Consider the following 17,086-nt stretch of genomic DNA (forward strand, 5'->3'; position numbering starts at 1 on the left):
TCTTTTCTTTTCCACTAGAGCCTTCTCCTTTCCTTTTCTTCCCTTTCTTTCAATCCAAACGGTGCCTAAAAGAAAATACAAGATGATGTGACTAAAAGTTTATGCCATTCCTATCGACTGTCAATTGCATCAAAACATGAACTTTGTCTATATAATGTGCACGCTTTGTCACTGATTTTTGTCGAGTGCTTAGACCATGATTGCTAGTGTTGCTTGTTGGATAGTTTACTCTCAGTAAAATAGTTCGAGATTTTAGGCCATAGTATATACTTATGGCTTATAAAGTGCATTACTAAAGACAAAAAATACCCAATCAGCAACAACGGTAATATTGGGTTTAAATGGTACAATACACTAGGATAATGTGCATTTTACCGACTTCATGAATGTGAAGAACTAAATATTAAGTATTAATTATTTGTTTTTTTGGATATAGTTGGCTTCAATTAGCGCTCAAACTCGAGATCTCACAAGGAGAAAGAGATATTTTTTTGGTATGGTTTCTCTTTATTACTAGAGTTGGTATCAAATGTACTTAGGAGACAGATAACTTAAATGACCTTAAGCGAGGGCTATGAGCTATAAAACAAGAAGAGGACGAACTACTAGAAGAAGAATATGGGCATAGTAGGGTTTCAAACAAATCGAGAAGAAGAATATGGGCATAGTAGGGTTCCAAACAAATTGAATTGCTCGCTAGCAATTCGAGTCAAAAGTTGACTTGAGTTAGATCAACATCGAGTTCAAACTAACTAAGTCGAACTTCAGGTCAAATTCGAGTTCAAAGATGCTTAACTTGTTAGCTTGCGAGTTAACTCGATTTTATATATTTATATTTATATTTATATTTTTTATTTTAATAGTAAAACTAGAATTTTTGCCCGTGCCTTACTATGGTCTATTTTTATTTATTGCAAATTTATACAAATATGAATAATTTAAATACGAAAATTAACAACAATTCTACGTGTTCATTCATACTAACTTTAAAAAATTAATGTATTCTGAAAGTTCAATTATTTTAAAGCTTTACTTGTTTTGGCCCTAGATTCATTTTCCTCAGTTATGTAGACCACTGGACATTATTTTTTTTGCCCCTATTATTTTATTTTAGTTTTCTTTTGTGTGAAATTTTGATCACGAAATATAACTAGAAGCATCTGGACCTGTCCAAATTAAACACATCTATAGTATGGATTACTGAATAAAAAGGGGCTTATGTATTTTGCTAAGGGGCATCCTCCACAAAGTGGCACAATTCAAAGGAATTCTTACGACAGGTTGACAAACCGGTTTGAGATGGGGATAAACAAAAAAAGAAAAATTGAAAAGGGAGATATACCACCGTTTTATTAATTTTTTTTAATTTGGTAAGTCTTTTCTTTTTGAAAGGTTAGTTTGGTAAATCAACTCAAGTGATGAAGTAACAAAAGTATAAACTTTAAACTCTTTACAGTTAAACAGCTCCCAAAAAAAAAAAGGGTCAGTTTGCTAAAGAATACAATCTAGCTCTCAAGGTTATACTTCTCATCAGCCATCATACTACTTCTGCTACTTTAATTGTAATAAGTTCATGCTGGTAAATGTATTTGCACCAAAGTCATGTCCAAATATTTATTATCTGAGTTAAAAAGAAATATAAGTGGTGCGATATTTTGGAATTATGATTCTTTACTTTAATGGAATATATTAGACTAGTTGGCCAAATAAAAGAAATCATTTGGGGTTATATATTGAAATCAGCAAATTTGCTGAAGAAAAATAGGTCCTTGCCAGTACGAAGCAACCACGTGTCACAATAAAATCACAAATATTCATTACTCACAAATAATATTTATTTATGTTGTTCAACTTTTACAAACATTACTTGTGAAACTAACAAGCATTAGCTTTATAATGACATAGCACTTAATAGCACACATTTATTCGTGCATCCATTTTAGAAGACACCATAGCAACTTCAAACACGCTAAATACTTAGAAGAGATATGTCTATATATATATATATATATAGATGGTTCAAGCATTTTTGATGTGATGAGATTCAATGTCTTCAACCATGTGAAGGAAAAAGTTGAGCAAGGTTCCTGGATGTGGGGTATCTTCCTTCAGCTTCTCATAGTCGAGAGTCCATGTAATCAAACTTTCTTTGTCACCAAGAACATCAACATGGTATATGATAGTGAAGGTCTTGTACAGCTCCATGAGATCTCCTTCAATCATCTTAAATACGATTGATTTCTTTTCTTCATTTATGTCTTGAATAATCTGCTTTGCCACCCTATCTTTCCCGTCTGCAAAAATGAAAAGTAAATCAATTACAGACTCTCCAATTCCTAGTCAACATGCTGGTAATCCAAAAACAACGTTTGCGGAATTCTTTCTTTTCGGTTTTTAGGATAGACAATACTATATACACAACCAGGGAAGTATTCTCGTTGTGAAACACCTGGTATATCGCATAAAAAATTTGAGAAAAAGCAAAAGAAAAAAAATTCTGTAGTATTAATTGATTGAATTCTTTACGAAGATGGACGTCCTTAATTAACCTCTGTAGTTTCCACAATCAGATTATTGTCTTTGTAGAAATACTAATAATAATATTATTAATAGTAATAGATCTAGTCCGTTTTTCATTAAAACTTTTTCCCGAGGCAGATATTAAGCTTTTATCCTTTCTTTTTTCTGGCAAATAAGTTAGATAACTAGTTGTGTGCCAGTTCAAAGCAGGGAAAAACGGATGGAGAGAGTTTAAATCAACTTAGTCCAGAAGCTGACCGACACGCAACAAAAGCTAAATGAATAAAGGAAAAACAAGAAAAACTGCGGGGAAGAAAGTGCTAAAATAAGGGAACTTGAATATTGATTCCATACCATGGGTATAGTGCCAGCAGATTTTGGATCCAACAGTTCCAAGATCACCACCAAGCAAAGTAAACCCTTGAACTTTCTCAGGAGTCATGGTGGCAAGATGGTGTGGTCTTTTGCTGAAGGCATCATGGAACACATCTCCAGCAGGGCCATGGATGTTAGTTTGACCAATCATTTTACCTTTGAGCCCCATTTTTTTTTTTTTTTTTCTGAGAAACTGAGAAGGAAATGACCAAATACTGCTGCAGCAAAAAAAGGCAAAGAAATATTGAAGGAAGTCTCAGTTGTGGTCTGCTAGACTATCCCTCTGCTCCTTATATAGTATAGAACTGATGGGTGACTTCACCCCCCACCTCCACCCCCACCCTTTCTTTTTCAGGCTCTATAAACCACGTAAGAGGAACCAATTATCTTCGCCAGCAACTATCATTTTTTTTTTTTTTAATTCATGAGATGTTGTATTGGTACATCAGCCCTAATAAATGATACTCAGCATCCATTAAAATGTGATTATCCTCATTTTCTATTAATCTATAATCATATTACATCTATAGTTTTGCACTTAGGGTCAACAGACTCGACACCATTCATTTTTTTAATGCCTACAACTAAGGTTTTCTTGTGGGCAACTTAAATTTTATTTTGATCAATCCTCCTTTGTCACCTTAACCAAATTGGATAGAATGAGGTCCATCCTTAACAAATATTTTTGGATAGATCTACTTCTCTTCTCCGTGCCCAAAATGACGGCATCGATGAATTTCAGATGTTAGTGAAAAGCAATAAATCATATGTTCCCTTAAATGGTTTTGGGTAGGTGATGACTGAGGCTGTATTATTACCAAAAAAGATAAAACTGTATCACATGATTCACAGATGACACCTCATTTAAATCTTCATAATTGCTTGCCATTTCCCAATCAATGGGACCATATTTCATCACGGTTTATCTCTCCAATGCAATCTGTATATATATATAATGGTTTCTTAGGGCACTAATTAATCGGTGGCAAGGCCTTGTTTGGGCTTTGGATTGCAATTTTTTTCAAAAATTTTGAAGAATATTCTATCAACACATTTCACAACTCTTACCTCACATGTGTCACATTTGCCAAAAAAGTGCTACAATATTATTTTTTAAAATAAATCCTACAAACTCCAAATAAATTTTAAAAAAAAGGGCATTCTGTTAGATTCATGAATAAAATATTATGTTCCACATTGATCTGAAAGATAGAGAGAAAACGATTAATATGTAAATAAGGGTCTAAAACCTAATGATTTAAGTTTTTGAATTAGAGTTGGGTTTCTGATTTATATATTCAACTCTTTGGTGGGCTTTTTCGAGGTGTTAATTCCTATCAAATTCAATTTATAAAACTTTTTAACCTGTGATGTTAAATGGGGAAATCATCTAAAGCTAGGATTCCGCTAAACTGGTAAGGTTCATATACACAGTCTAAGAAAAGTTCGTGTTTGGGTCCTGCTGCGGTGCTTTCTTACTTTGTTTATTTTACCAGCATGAGCTCAGCTCGATCTCGACTGTTTATTTCACGTCAGCCGAAAATTTTGAAATCAATGATCCAATGGATCGAACCAAGTTCATGTGGTCCGATCCATGTCGAGAATTTAATAGTGCGCTTGGCAAGCCAACCACACCGATACCTCACCTGTTCCCATCAACCTTCTTTTAAGTTTTCAAATTATTTTCCATCTTACACACATTTTACACATATCAATAACATCTTGCACACATTTTCCACTTCGAGTGAAACCATTCATTTTTTAGTGCCTATAACTAAGGTTTTCTTGTGGGCAACTTAAATTTTATTTTAATCGATATCTCTTAGTCTGATTTTTGCTTTACGACAAGAATACGTCACCAACATTGGATAGAATGAAGGCCATCCTTGACAAATTATTTTGGAGAGATCTACTTCTCTTGTCCCCGGCAAAAATGACTCTCCAATAATGACTCCTAGAAGTTAGTTAACACAATAAATGATATGAATGAGTTTGGGACAGCTAGCAAGCAAGTTGCTAATGTCAATAGTAGATCGCAAGTTCGACTCTACATGTGACGCCTTGAAAAACTCCGGTAAGATGCTCAACCCCGAATAAAAGTCAAACTTTACGGATTCTCCTTGGACTGAATCCGGATTAGTTTCACTAAGAGTGGAGATATCGGATGCTTAAAGCAAAACAAATAAATAAATAAATAATGATATCCTCTTCTTACATGGTTTTTGGTAGGTGACAACTGAGGCATACTATTACCAAATGGGAAATAAACTGATGCCATACCACTTCACATGATTCACACAACACATAAAATTTCTTAATTGTTTCCGGCAGTGGGGCCATATTTCATGGGTTAATTTGGGATCCTTATCAAAAATTAATTGGGAGACAAGTTAAGGCCTTATTTGGATTACAATTTTCTTAAGAAATTTTTTTACGTTTTGCATGAACACATTTATGAATCATATTTTTATTTCACATATATCAAATTGTTGCAACATATTTTTTTTACAAAAACTTTTAAAAATAGTAGTCCAAATGGGTTCTTACCTATTTAGGACTTCGATGTTTTCTCTGGTTTTAGAATTACGTAACCTTTGCCTCTTCCTGAACTTTTCGCTGCCAAAAAAAAATCTAATTAAAAACTCGTCTTATGTGGATGCGGGGCACTGGTGAGTGAAGCAAGGCCAACGCCGTGGTGTAAATGTGTAATATGGGACATTGACTTCAAAATTTGGAAATCAACTATCGATCATCAAATTAAGCTCATCCGGTCCAATCACCATAAATTGGATGATTGTTTTGGTTCAACCGCACCAACACTTAACCCATTTTATGTGTATATATTATGTGTACTGAGGATAGCCATCCTGGCTCGGCCATATCGAGCTCAACCCTTTGTTATTTGGGATGGGTTGCCACAAGTCTTGGTTACCTATGCTAGACATCGCATGCGGATAATCGAGGTGACTCCCACATCCATTGATACCTCGGATTGGTGCTGTGGTTGACACGATATTCGAAGTCTTATCAGAGAACTTGACACATGCATGGCGGACAAGACATCTGATGGGACCTGTCAACTGCTTCGTGCTGTCAAATCAGACTGGACATGTTAGTTCCTGTTAGGTCCTAGGAAGTTGAAACCCACTATTCCTTCCTCCCACTTGTCCCCTATAAATACTACTCCCTCTCCTTCAGAAAGGGGGAGGAGAAAAAAGAGAGTAAGGACTCTTCTATTTCTGTTTCATTATTAACTTTCCAAGAAAACTAACTTAATCATCGGAGGTATTTCGAGGGAAAATGCCCTGTCTAGTATGTGTATTAAGAAAAGAACACCACCAAATCACCTCGATCAGGAAGAGGAGGCATCAGGTCAGCTCGGCTTGACCATTTAGGAACAGCCTCTTCATGTGTATATCAACTTTCTTTCAATAGGATGAAGACAAGTTTGCAGTAAATACCAAATACCCACCAACTACACCTCACATCACCCCGTTTTATGTATATCAACTTTCTTTTTTAATGGAATGAAAATAATTCGGGAATAAGTTTGCAGTAAATACCAAATACCCACCAACTGCACCTCGCATCACCCCGTTTTATGTATATCAGCTTTCTTTTTTTAATGGAATGAAAATAATTCCGGAATATGTATTTGTTTTCTTACGAGTTTCAATTGGATACTCATTAAGACATCTAAAGTACAGTAAAATTATCATGTGAAAATACATATTAACATTTATTATACCTCCTAAATTGCAACATTTTTTTTCAAATTAGTTATACTTTTTCAAAAAAAAAAACTAATATCTAGTACTTTTTTAACGAGTGGCCAATAGACACTCGTTAGTCAAACCGTAGAATTAGATACCCAAATCTTTTAACCCAAAAAAAGGTCCAATTCAGTCGGGGGGCCAAACAAGCTATATGTCATTCATGTTTGGGGGGGTTATATTCTCAGAAGTGATTTTTATTGTGAAAAAACAAGATATAGCCATATAGGCAGAGAAGTGGACTGTATTAAATTGGGACATCGTAATTCGTAATCTTTATCACAGCAACCTTACTTGAAATACGGGAATTAATGAAAGTTAAGTGCACTGGACATTATTTAATGTATTTAATAAATTAATAGAGGCCCCTTTGATTCTTGACTCATGGATGCAAAGAAACAGGTCCCCATAAGAGTTAGAATAAAGTTTGGTACTAAAAAATTTTTTGTAGGAAATTAAACCAAGCTATTTTAGTATTAGTCTCCTAATTCTTTTTGGTGTCTTATTTGTCTAGTTTCCATATTAAATTAAGAAATCTCAATCAGTTTTCAAGTAAGTTTTGGGTTATAACTGTATTTGTTTTAAAAAATTTTGGAGTCTATAAATACTAACAGCTTAGTAAGTTATTATTTGAAGAGTTGACTTGAGTTTTAAGAGTAGGTTTGAGAGAAAATCTCATAGTTAAGATTTGTGAGCGAAAAGTTATGACTTGATATTTATTATTGCTGGGTTTTGAAATAAATAAATTATTGAGTATTTGTTCTCCTCCTCTTCCCACATATTTTTATATGTGTCAAAATTGTTTCCGCTGTGCGCGAGGATTTTTGGTGTGCTAACAAGTGATATCAGAGCTCTAGACTTTGATCCTGGGGTTTGTCCGCAAAATTGGGGCTTGGAGCTTGTTCGTGAAACTAAAGTATGGATCCCCATTATTTACAATATTGTCCTGCTTTTATCTTTGATGGTAAAAATAATTTTGAGACTTGGAGGTCAATGATGAAGGATTTTTTCAAAGATATTGGAATTTTGGAATATTATCCAAAAGGGGTTCACAGAATCTATAACTAGGGGTGGGTCAAAAAATCCGTCGATCCGAAAACCTGACTAATTCGATCCGAAAAATAGGATATCTGATCCAATTTTTTTTAGCGGGGCAGATGCGGGTCGGGTACCCTAAAAACGGATACGGATATGGATCAAGAAAATAAAAACCCATGGGTACCCGACCCGCAATGTATATTATGTAAATATTAAAAAATTAGGGGTCATTTTATAATTTTATAATTTTTAATCCTAAGTGTAAGTAAAGTGACTCACAACCTCATATTCTAATCCCATATGATCCGCCTCTCCTTATCTTGTTTGAAAAAAGTGAATATTCTTGATGAAACCTAAACCAAATGAACAAAATGAAGAAAAATTTGTGAAACTCTATCATAAAAATTGTTTATCCATTTCATTTTATATTAAAAATTAGGGTCCTAGTTGGGTCACCGTCTGAGATTTTCATTTGCAAGAAGAAATCAAATATTGAGAGATTTTCTTGGCCCTAGTTGGGTTCTTTTCTTGGGGGTGGTCCTTTTCATCCTAGTTGGGTCCTTTTCATTTCATCCTAGTTGGGTTCTTGGGGGTGGTCCTAGTTGGGTCCTTTTCTTGGGGGTGGTCCTAGTTGGGTCACCGTCTGAGATTTTCTTGGCCAGAAGAAATCAAATATTGATACCATTAAGCCTAGAAGATATTCTTTTCAATTAAAAAGATGCAACTTTGGTTGGTTTTCAATGCATTTTTCATAAATCTGCAAGCTAACTGAGTGTCCCGGGCAAAAATTAATTGGTCGCGAAGTTTTAGCATTCATAAGACTTTAATGTTTTCTGTGATTTTGGAACTAGGTAACCATATATACCATCTTTCTGAACTTTTCTTTACCAAAAAAAAAAAAAATTATAGCAGGACAAATTAATAGGAGTTCATGTTATTTGAAAAAATCTAGTTTTATGTGGATCCGATGGACCGGTGGGTGAAAGATCAATATCTTGAAATCAATATTGACTTCAATGTCTTGAAATCAAACATGTAACATCAAATTTCCTCCTGTGGAGAGGTTGTTTAGGGGGAGTTTCTTCTCTCTTAAAGATTTTTAGTGAGAGTTTCTTCTCTTCTAAAAATTTCTAGTGAGAGATTTTGTGGTTAGTCTACCTCTTATATTAGATATAGGTTTTTTGAAATTTGGTTGTCACCATGTCAATTCTCACTTTAATATATGAATTTAAATCAATTCATTATCAGATTTAGAAGGAAGCATGCGGTATAGTTGGAAGCATACACGAATGATCTTAAGATTAAAAATATTTTATCTTTTAATTTTTTTAGAATTTCAATGTTATACGTTATTGATTTTCTAGATTTGTATAATTGATATAATTTCTGTCACTAACGTAGATTTAATGAAATGATGCTGTTTTTTTATTAAACATAAATGTGTCATCAAGTTGAGCTCATGCAATCCAATCATTGTAAATATTGATTTGAGTGTTCGGATTGTCAATTATTTCACTTTATTTACACCTTATTTATACACACTTATTTGCTTGCATCATCAACATATTTTTTAATCATCTTTTTATCTTACATACATCATATCAAAAAAATGCTACAGTACTTTTTCACAAAATTTTTTCAAATAATTTACAATCCAAACAATGTAAAGGATGATGCTGTTGGTCAACTGCCCAACACCTCCACTATTTTTATTTTTTTAATATTTATAGAATGAAGACAATTTAGCAATAAATACCAAACACCCACCAATGCACCTCACCGCACCCCGTTTTCCGCACATCAACTTTCTTTTATGGAATGAAGATAAGTTAGGATTCAATAACCATATCCTTTAACCGACGAAAAAAAAGAAAGAAAAAAAGAATCCGATTTAGTCCGAGGGGCCAAAGAAGCCATTTGTAATTCATAACTCATATTTGCAGAAGTGATTTTAATTGTCAGAAGATCAAAAGATGGGCAGAGTAGTGGACTGCATTTAATTGAGATGTTGTAATTCGTAAACTTTATAAGGGCACAAGAGTTATGATTAAATTTGGTATCCAAAAAAAAAAAGCAAAAAACTTTGATAAAGCATTCTTTTTTTTTAATGAAACGATAAGATTTTTTCATTCACTAAAAGGAATTTACATGTGTGAGCAAAGGCTCGAAAAGCTTTACAACTAGTGCTCAAGTGCACTGAGGAAAGTACCATTCCTCATTCACAAGAATGCCTAAGGCATAAAAACTAAGTCTTTTACAATTTATCATATTTTCTTCACTAACTAGCTCAAAAGAGCACATGCAAAACATCTTCTGCAATTCAGTAATATCATCAACCAATGTTGGTAAACGGCTTTCTGAGGAGCTCTGATGCCTTAACTGTCTCAGTAATTCTTTGTTGTGGAAAAGGATTTTGATCCTGTCCCAATGTTGCTCCATAGCTTTACTTAAGACCAGTTTAACTGCTACCGCATCATCAAGGATCTTCGTTCCGAGTGTTCTCTCCTTTAGTGCCCATTCTACAATCCTTGTGTGCTGGTATGTCCTAGCTATGGCTCCAACTCCAAATGAAGGCTGTCTTTGCTGGCTTGTTGTATTCACTTCCAGTATTATGATCCCCTCATCTTCATGCTCCTGCTGATGTACTGTTTGGTTGACAGCTGTTTCTCCTGTGCTCATGCTGTCCTTAGTTTTTCCTAGTTCCTCTTGTTTCATCCACTCCTTCTGAGCCTTGTTCATTGTCTTCACTGGTGGACATCTGTTTTGATTTTCAAAATCCTTCTTATTTCTTTCTTTCCACACTTGCAGAATATTTGCAGTCAGTCCAATATGCTGTGCCCCTTCTAGTCTTGTCTTTGCCTCTGATATTTTGCTCCACCATCGTTTGAAGTCTCCTTGTTGATCTCTAGCTCCATCCCATTGTATTGGGGTCACTTTCCATATATCCAAGGTATTCGGGCAGTTTAATAGTAGATGTTCCACTGTTTCCTGGCTCTCCCCACAAGCTCTACATATTGGATCTCCCATTCCTGTCCTTCTGAAGATTGCTTCTTTGACTGGCAATGCCCCTTTGATGCACTTCCATATAAACAGCTTAATCTTATGTTTTATGTTAAGCTTCCAAAGAGTATTCCATATTTGTTTCAGTTGTTGGCTTTCTTCCATTATGCTTGGACCAGCTTTTCCTAATTTTGCCTTCTCAGTACTGTTATTTTCTTCCATCAAAAGTTTGTATCCAGAACTTACAGAATAACAACCTCCTGCATTGTGTTGCCAAAAATAGCTATCCTCCCTACCTATTGAACTGATAGGGATGCTCAAAATCCTCTCTCCATCACTTTGGTTAAAAACTCTAAAAATGGTGTTCCTGTCCCATCTTTTCTGAATGATAAGCTCGTGTACTATCTTTAGTGAGCTGTTAAGAGGTCTTGGGGTAGAAGGCTTACCAGAAGATGATCCTGGAATCCATTTATACTCCCAAATGTTTGTGCTTCTCCCATTGCCAATCCTCTTGATCACACCTTTTTCAACTAAGCTTCTGGCTCCTAATAGACTTTGCCAAATCCAAGAGACATTTTTTTGAGGTTTGCACTTGAATATGGAGTCCTTAGGGAAGTACTTAGCTCTCAGTACTCTACTGATGAGTAGATTTGGATTGGTTAAAACCCTCCAGATCTGCTTCCCCAACAAAGCCTTATTAAATGCTTCTATATCCTTGAATCCTAAGCCACCTTCAGATTTTTTCAGTGCCACTTTTTTCCATGACAGCCAATGCATCTTGCTTTTCCCATCTGTCTCTCCCCACCAGTAGTTAGCCATAGATGCAGTAATGTCTTTGCACAGCTTCCTTGACAGTTAAAGCAGAACATGGCATATGTAGGCATTGCCATAGAGACTACCTTCAGCATTACCTCCTTACTTGCAGTACTTAGTAACTTATTTTTCCAATCCTGAAGCTTTCTTCTTATGTTGTCTCTGATGAACCCAAACACCTGATCCTTTGTTCTTGTTATCACCATTGGGAGACCTAAATATTTCTCTTGTGTCATTTCTACCATTCCACCCAGAGCACTGCATATTTCCTTCCTTTGTTCCAGATTCATGTTTTTGCTAAAAAATACAGTTGATTTATCTAAATTGATCAGCTGACCTGATGCCTCTTCATACGTTTTGAGGAGCTTCATAATTTCATTGGCCTGATGAATACTGGCTTTACAGAAAATGAGTGAGTCATCTGCAAAGAAGAGATGAGTAATGATAGGCCCTTGCCTACTAATTCTCAGCCCTTTTATCTCATTTCTTCCTTCTGCTTTTCTCAACAGGCTTGAGAAACCTTCTGAACGGATTAAGAAAAGGTAGCGAGACAAGGGATCTCCCTGCCTTATTCCTCTCCCTGGTGTAACAAAGCCTTTGATTTCTCCATTGCAGTTGAAAGAGTAAGTGACAGACTTCATACAACTAGTAATCCAATTGATCCATTGTGGACAGAATCCCATCTTCTGCATCATTGCCTGCAAAAAATGCCACTCCACTCTATCATAGGCTTTAGCCATGTCCAACTTGATTGCCATGTATCCTTCAGTTCCTTGCCTTTTATTTTTGAGGTAGTGCATGTACTCATGGGCTATATTTTAGTATTTTACACTCGCGCTACGTCAGAAAATGGAACATGAACATAGATGAGGCATTAAAAACTTATGTTACGTTAAATATTAGGAGAAGTGATATCTGCACTCTTAAATTAGTTTCTAATATTGTTTAGAGACTATATATTTTTAGTGAATAAATTGAAGTGTAAGAGGTTAAATGACAAGTGCGAGTATCAATTTCCAATACCAGAGTATTTTCCTATCATTCTACTAATAAACTTGTCCCTATCTAAACCTAGAGATATGTCCACCAAGTCCTACTTGGGTGACAGAGATTTTCTTGGCTAGTAGAAATAGACATTGATAATTTGAGAGGTTAAATGAGAAGTGCAAATATCAATTTCCAATATCAGAGTATTTTCCTATCTTTCCACTAATAGACTTGTCCCTGTCTAAACCTAGAGATATGTCCACCAAGTCCTACTTGGGTCAGGTTAGCAGAAATCGATGTTGATAGTTTGATACCATTAAGTCCAAAAAATTAGGTGGGCTTGGCTCTGATCACTACTCACGGTATGCCGTGATACGTGGTTGTGATCAAAGCCAAACTCATCTAAACTTTTTATAACAAAAAAATCATTAATTATAAAAGTTTTTTTTTAAAAATAAAAGGATGCAATCTTTGGTTGGTTTTCAATGGATTTTACGTAAATCTGCAAGCTAATTGAGGTCCCTACCAAATAAATGGAAAGAAAATAGTCCGTACCATGTTATGTTAATTTTCATTGGGGGGGGGGGGTGTTTGACACCCACTCTACACATGATTCATGGCTTAATTAATTTGAGTTTACAATATCCACTCAAATCAATCTGATATGACAGGAGACAAATAATGTATCACTTGATTTTTTTTATGTGTATATATCATATCACGATGCTATTGCAAATTTTTGTTTAAAAATTACTTGCATATACAAATTCACCCGTGGCGTGCAAATCTTTTTTTTTTTTTTTGTCAAATCAATGTAGTAGCGTCTTAATCCCCAGGGTTCTTAGTGATAAATCAAATTGACAAATTAGTAATCTAACACATCACTAAAGTTGTGCAAGTTGCAACCGAACCATTTAATATTCTCAGACTGGCAACATCAACTGGTTAAACTTTTAATTCAAGTTTTCGCTAGGAGACATATTTTGCTTTTCTTCTACAGTTCAAATAGAAATTAAATTAAATTTATCCACTACAGATAATCATACAAACTGAGCTAACAATAAAAAAGGAAAATACTGCAGGAAGTACCATCTAAAACCAAAGAGATAAAGAGATTCCGCAGCTCAGTCACAACATTGCACTTTTACTATGTTATTGTATAATTTTAAGAATTAGTGTTTTATACACCATTAGTGTAAAGTTTTTTTACATTAATAGGTATAGATATATGATACATAGACAAAACGTGAATTTAAAGTTTGAATAGTGATGACGTAGCATTCATCTAAACCTACTTGTGTAAAAAGAAAGAAAAACTTTACACTAATTGTGTATAAAAATTAGGGATAATATCAGAAACCTCCCTTAAGGTTTCTCTTAATATCACTTGACACCCTTGAGGTTTTGAAAATATTATTTACGTCCTCTAATAATTATAAAAAGACTATATTAACCCTCATGGGCACATAATTCACAACATATCAAATAAATAGAGCTTAAAAATTGAAAAAACAACAAACGAAAGTCATTTTCTTCCTTTTTCCTTTTCTCTATCATTCTCTCTTACTCATATTTTTTGGATGACTATGCAATATTTTATTTGTAAATTATAATAAACTAAAATTTGTTTATCTTTTACTTTCTGTGATTGTGATAAAGTGGGGTATGATTTATTTACTTATTTTAAATTAATTTTTATAATGATTGGTACTGTTTAAAGGTTTGGATAAGGGTTGAGAAGATGTTGGGAAAAAATAGAAAATTAAAAGAAATCAGTTTTAAGCATATATAATAAATTGATGGAAGTGTATTTCTTTTCAAAAACAAAACAAATCGCCTTAATTTCACGGCTAAATCACTCTCACTGCCCTTTTTTTCATCACATGGACATAGGGTCCCCCATTCTCAATAAGAGGATGGTGACTGCCGGCGAAAGTGGTGGCCAGCGGTGATGATAGTGTGTGAAAAAGAGAAAGAGGGTGAGAATTTATTTTACTTTAGTGCGTTTTTAAATATATTTTTGAGGTTGTTTTTGAAGTCATTGTGGATTTCAAATATAAAAACGAATATTTCTAAGACAGTAGAATCCAAACAGAGCCATATATTTTTTATTTTTAAATTTATATTTTTATAGAGTATAGCATTGTGATGTGGTAGTACTACAAGAGATTGTTTTTGAGGTGATAGTTTTCTTGAAGTGAACAAAGTGATTTAAAAATTTTTTTATTTAGCAAATGAAAGGGTAGATTACGGTTTTTAAAAATTTTGTTACACAAATAACAAAAGTAAGGGAGGTAAGTGATATTTTTAAAACTTTAGGAGTGCTAGGTGATATTAAGAGAAACCTTAGGGGAGGTTTCTGATGTTGTCCCTAAAAATTAATCCCTAAGTTTAATCATAGTGCTTGTAACATAAATTAGATTAGAAAAGCACTTGCATAGTTCTCTGTCACATGCTTTATGCTGAACTACTCTTTTGAGCATAATCATTATGCTAAAAATTTCCTGACAACATAATAGGGAAACTTGTGTTTTATGATGAACCAACGAGTTGATGAAAAAGGGCAGGTTCACTATTTGGCAAGCTCGTGAAGGAATATTGGTCTCTTTATCTTTTTTTTTTTTGTCAAAAAAAAGGATCTGGCCCCACTTCAGGCCCCAACCCTTATTCGGGTTGTTGGGTTACCCCATTTTCGTTACTGGGACTCGAACCGGTGACCTACGGGATACTACCGCATGTGGTCACCGGCTGAGCTACGCAGGAAGGGCGAATATTGGTCTCTTTATCACTCTGCAGAATTACAACGAAATTGACAGCAGAGACAGTGTGTGATCCTTTCACATGGCTTTCTAGTCAATACTACTCCTCAAACACAGCAACAAAAATTTCCTTACAACTTCGTAAAATACAATAAAACTACCATTTGTGGGTCAATTTCACGAGTAAGCCTAAAATAATACCAGAAAGTTAGTGCGATAATAGACATGATAAGCTATTTATCAAAAACCAATATGTCCCAATTCAGATGCAGATATTATCTGGGCTGTCTAAGGGAAGTAGAAACTACATGTTTTGTCCAAAAGAATTCAAATTAGAAAAGAAAAAAAAAAAGAGAAGACCATGATTCTGGCATTCCTATTTTTAACCTTCAAGTACTCCACTCTTAATTTTAGCTAATCAAAATGACTTGCACACTTCCAAGATGGGAAGCACTTGGTTTGGCCTGGAAGATCAAGATCCTGCAAGATGGACACGCTTTCAGGGCTTGCATCCGGAGACTAAACTTGGCCAAGAACTATAGTATAAGCTCAGAATTTCTTGTCATATGACTAATCCTGTATGGAAGTTTTAAACCCCCCAAAAAAAAAAAAAAAACTGTTTGGAAATTTCTAATGCTTCTAAGGCACTAAGGCTTGAAGAAAAACACATATTCTTGCCTAACTACATGTTCATATTACCACGAAATTTTTAACATCCTCATATATTATTAGCAAATCTGGTGCAACCCTAGGGAACCAAAACCTGCATGAAAGAGATACACAGGACTAGTTGCCTAGTTTGAGGATTTCAATCTAACATGACCTCTATTTCAAAGAGAAAATTCTTTATTGCGCAGTTCTTTAAGATAAATATATGCATTCTTAAGTGTTCATCATAAAAGCATTTCTGTTTTCCTTTAGAAACAAATTTTAACAAGGTGTTTCATTTGCATTAGTATATACCACAAGGACATTTTACAGCAAGTATCTTGAAACTATTTTACCAAAAGAAAAAAATAATAAAAAAAACCGTGAAACTGAAATGAGGAATCTGGAAAGTACTTTAAGGTCAGTATGTTTTTCCTTTTGTAAATTAGGACAGTAAATTAACTTTTGTACCTAAAATCAGTACTAAAATCAGGACAGTAAATTAACTTTTGTACCCATTCTAAACGCACACCGCTTTCTTTTTCCTGGAAAATGCATAATAAAAATATGCATTCCTTTTAACGTGTATGAGTCTCTACATAGGTATGTGCTGGTAAATTAAATGCCCAGCAAGGCTTCAACAATTGAAAATCAGGGAAGATTAATCTCTTGGACAGTACAAAGCTGTGCTGATCATGTTTTGCAATGCATTGCTATCTGCGTAGTTGCATTCTTTAGAAAACTATTTAACTCTTCTTCTTTTTCTTACTTCAACTAAAGGAAAAGCACGTAGATAATATGTGAGAGGCAGTGAAGGAAGATCTCCCCTAGCAAATTTGTCGCGAATCATAGACAGTGAAGGAAAACCAGTTCTTCCAAAGGAAGCGTTATGCGATTGAGGATCTTCCCTGCCAAGAGTCGTATCGATCTCTTCCGTGAAGGAATGAAGCATTCCTAAAGTCTCCAACAAAACCAATCGCTTCCCATTTTTCCCATCAAAAAATTTCTTGGCCTTCTTCTCGATACAATTTTCCGTTACAAGCTTAGCTGAAGCATATACATTTGATTTAAATTCCCGCATCTCTAATCTAAGACCATATTTATCTGCACATTCCAGCTCCTCAAGAGCTTTGTCAGCAACATCCATGATGCCTCTCACAAATTGGCAACAAC

General features: G+C 34.7%; 2 protein-coding genes across 2 annotated transcripts; both read right to left on the reverse strand.

Annotated features, from left to right (window-relative positions):
* Nucleotides 1–1,811: 1,811 nt before the first annotated feature.
* On the reverse strand, nt 1,812–3,167 carry LOC113753750 (kirola-like). Its single transcript, XM_027297987.1, has 2 exons — nt 2,875–3,167; nt 1,812–2,294 (listed from the first exon to the last, which is right to left on the reverse strand). The coding sequence occupies exons 1-2, from the start codon at nt 3,062–3,064 to the stop codon at nt 2,020–2,022; spliced, it is 465 nt and encodes a 154-aa protein (XP_027153788.1). The 5' UTR covers nt 3,065–3,167; the 3' UTR covers nt 1,812–2,019.
* A 6,726-nt stretch (nt 3,168–9,893) lies between these two features.
* On the reverse strand, nt 9,894–12,277 carry LOC113752516. The gene is made up of 2 exons (XM_027296629.1): nt 11,643–12,277; nt 9,894–11,553 (listed from the first exon to the last, which is right to left on the reverse strand). The coding sequence occupies exons 1-2, from the start codon at nt 12,275–12,277 to the stop codon at nt 9,894–9,896; spliced, it is 2,295 nt and encodes a 764-aa protein (XP_027152430.1).
* Between the last annotated feature and the right edge of the window lie 4,809 nt (nt 12,278–17,086).

The sequence above is a fragment of the Coffea eugenioides genome, chromosome 11, assembly GCF_003713205.1.
Source record: "Coffea eugenioides isolate CCC68of chromosome 11, Ceug_1.0, whole genome shotgun sequence".
NCBI classification, from domain to species: Eukaryota; Viridiplantae; Streptophyta; class Magnoliopsida; order Gentianales; family Rubiaceae; genus Coffea; species Coffea eugenioides.

Bases quoted from the DNA above. Each gene is read 5' to 3' on its own strand.
- LOC113753750 (XM_027297987.1), bottom strand. From the start codon at position 3,064: ATGGGGCTCAAAGGTAAAATGATTGGTCAAACTAACATCCATGGCCCT. The intron at 2,295-2,874 runs GTATGGAATCAA...TCATTTTTGCAG, and splicing joins CTGCTGGCACTATACCCATG to ACGGGAAAGATAGGGTGGCA.
- LOC113752516 (XM_027296629.1), bottom strand. From the start codon at position 12,277: ATGGCAATCAAGTTGGACATGGCTAAAGCCTATGATAGAGTGGAGTGG. The intron at 11,554-11,642 runs GTTACTAAGTAC...TTAACTGTCAAG, and splicing joins CTTCAGGATTGGAAAAATAA to GAAGCTGTGCAAAGACATTA.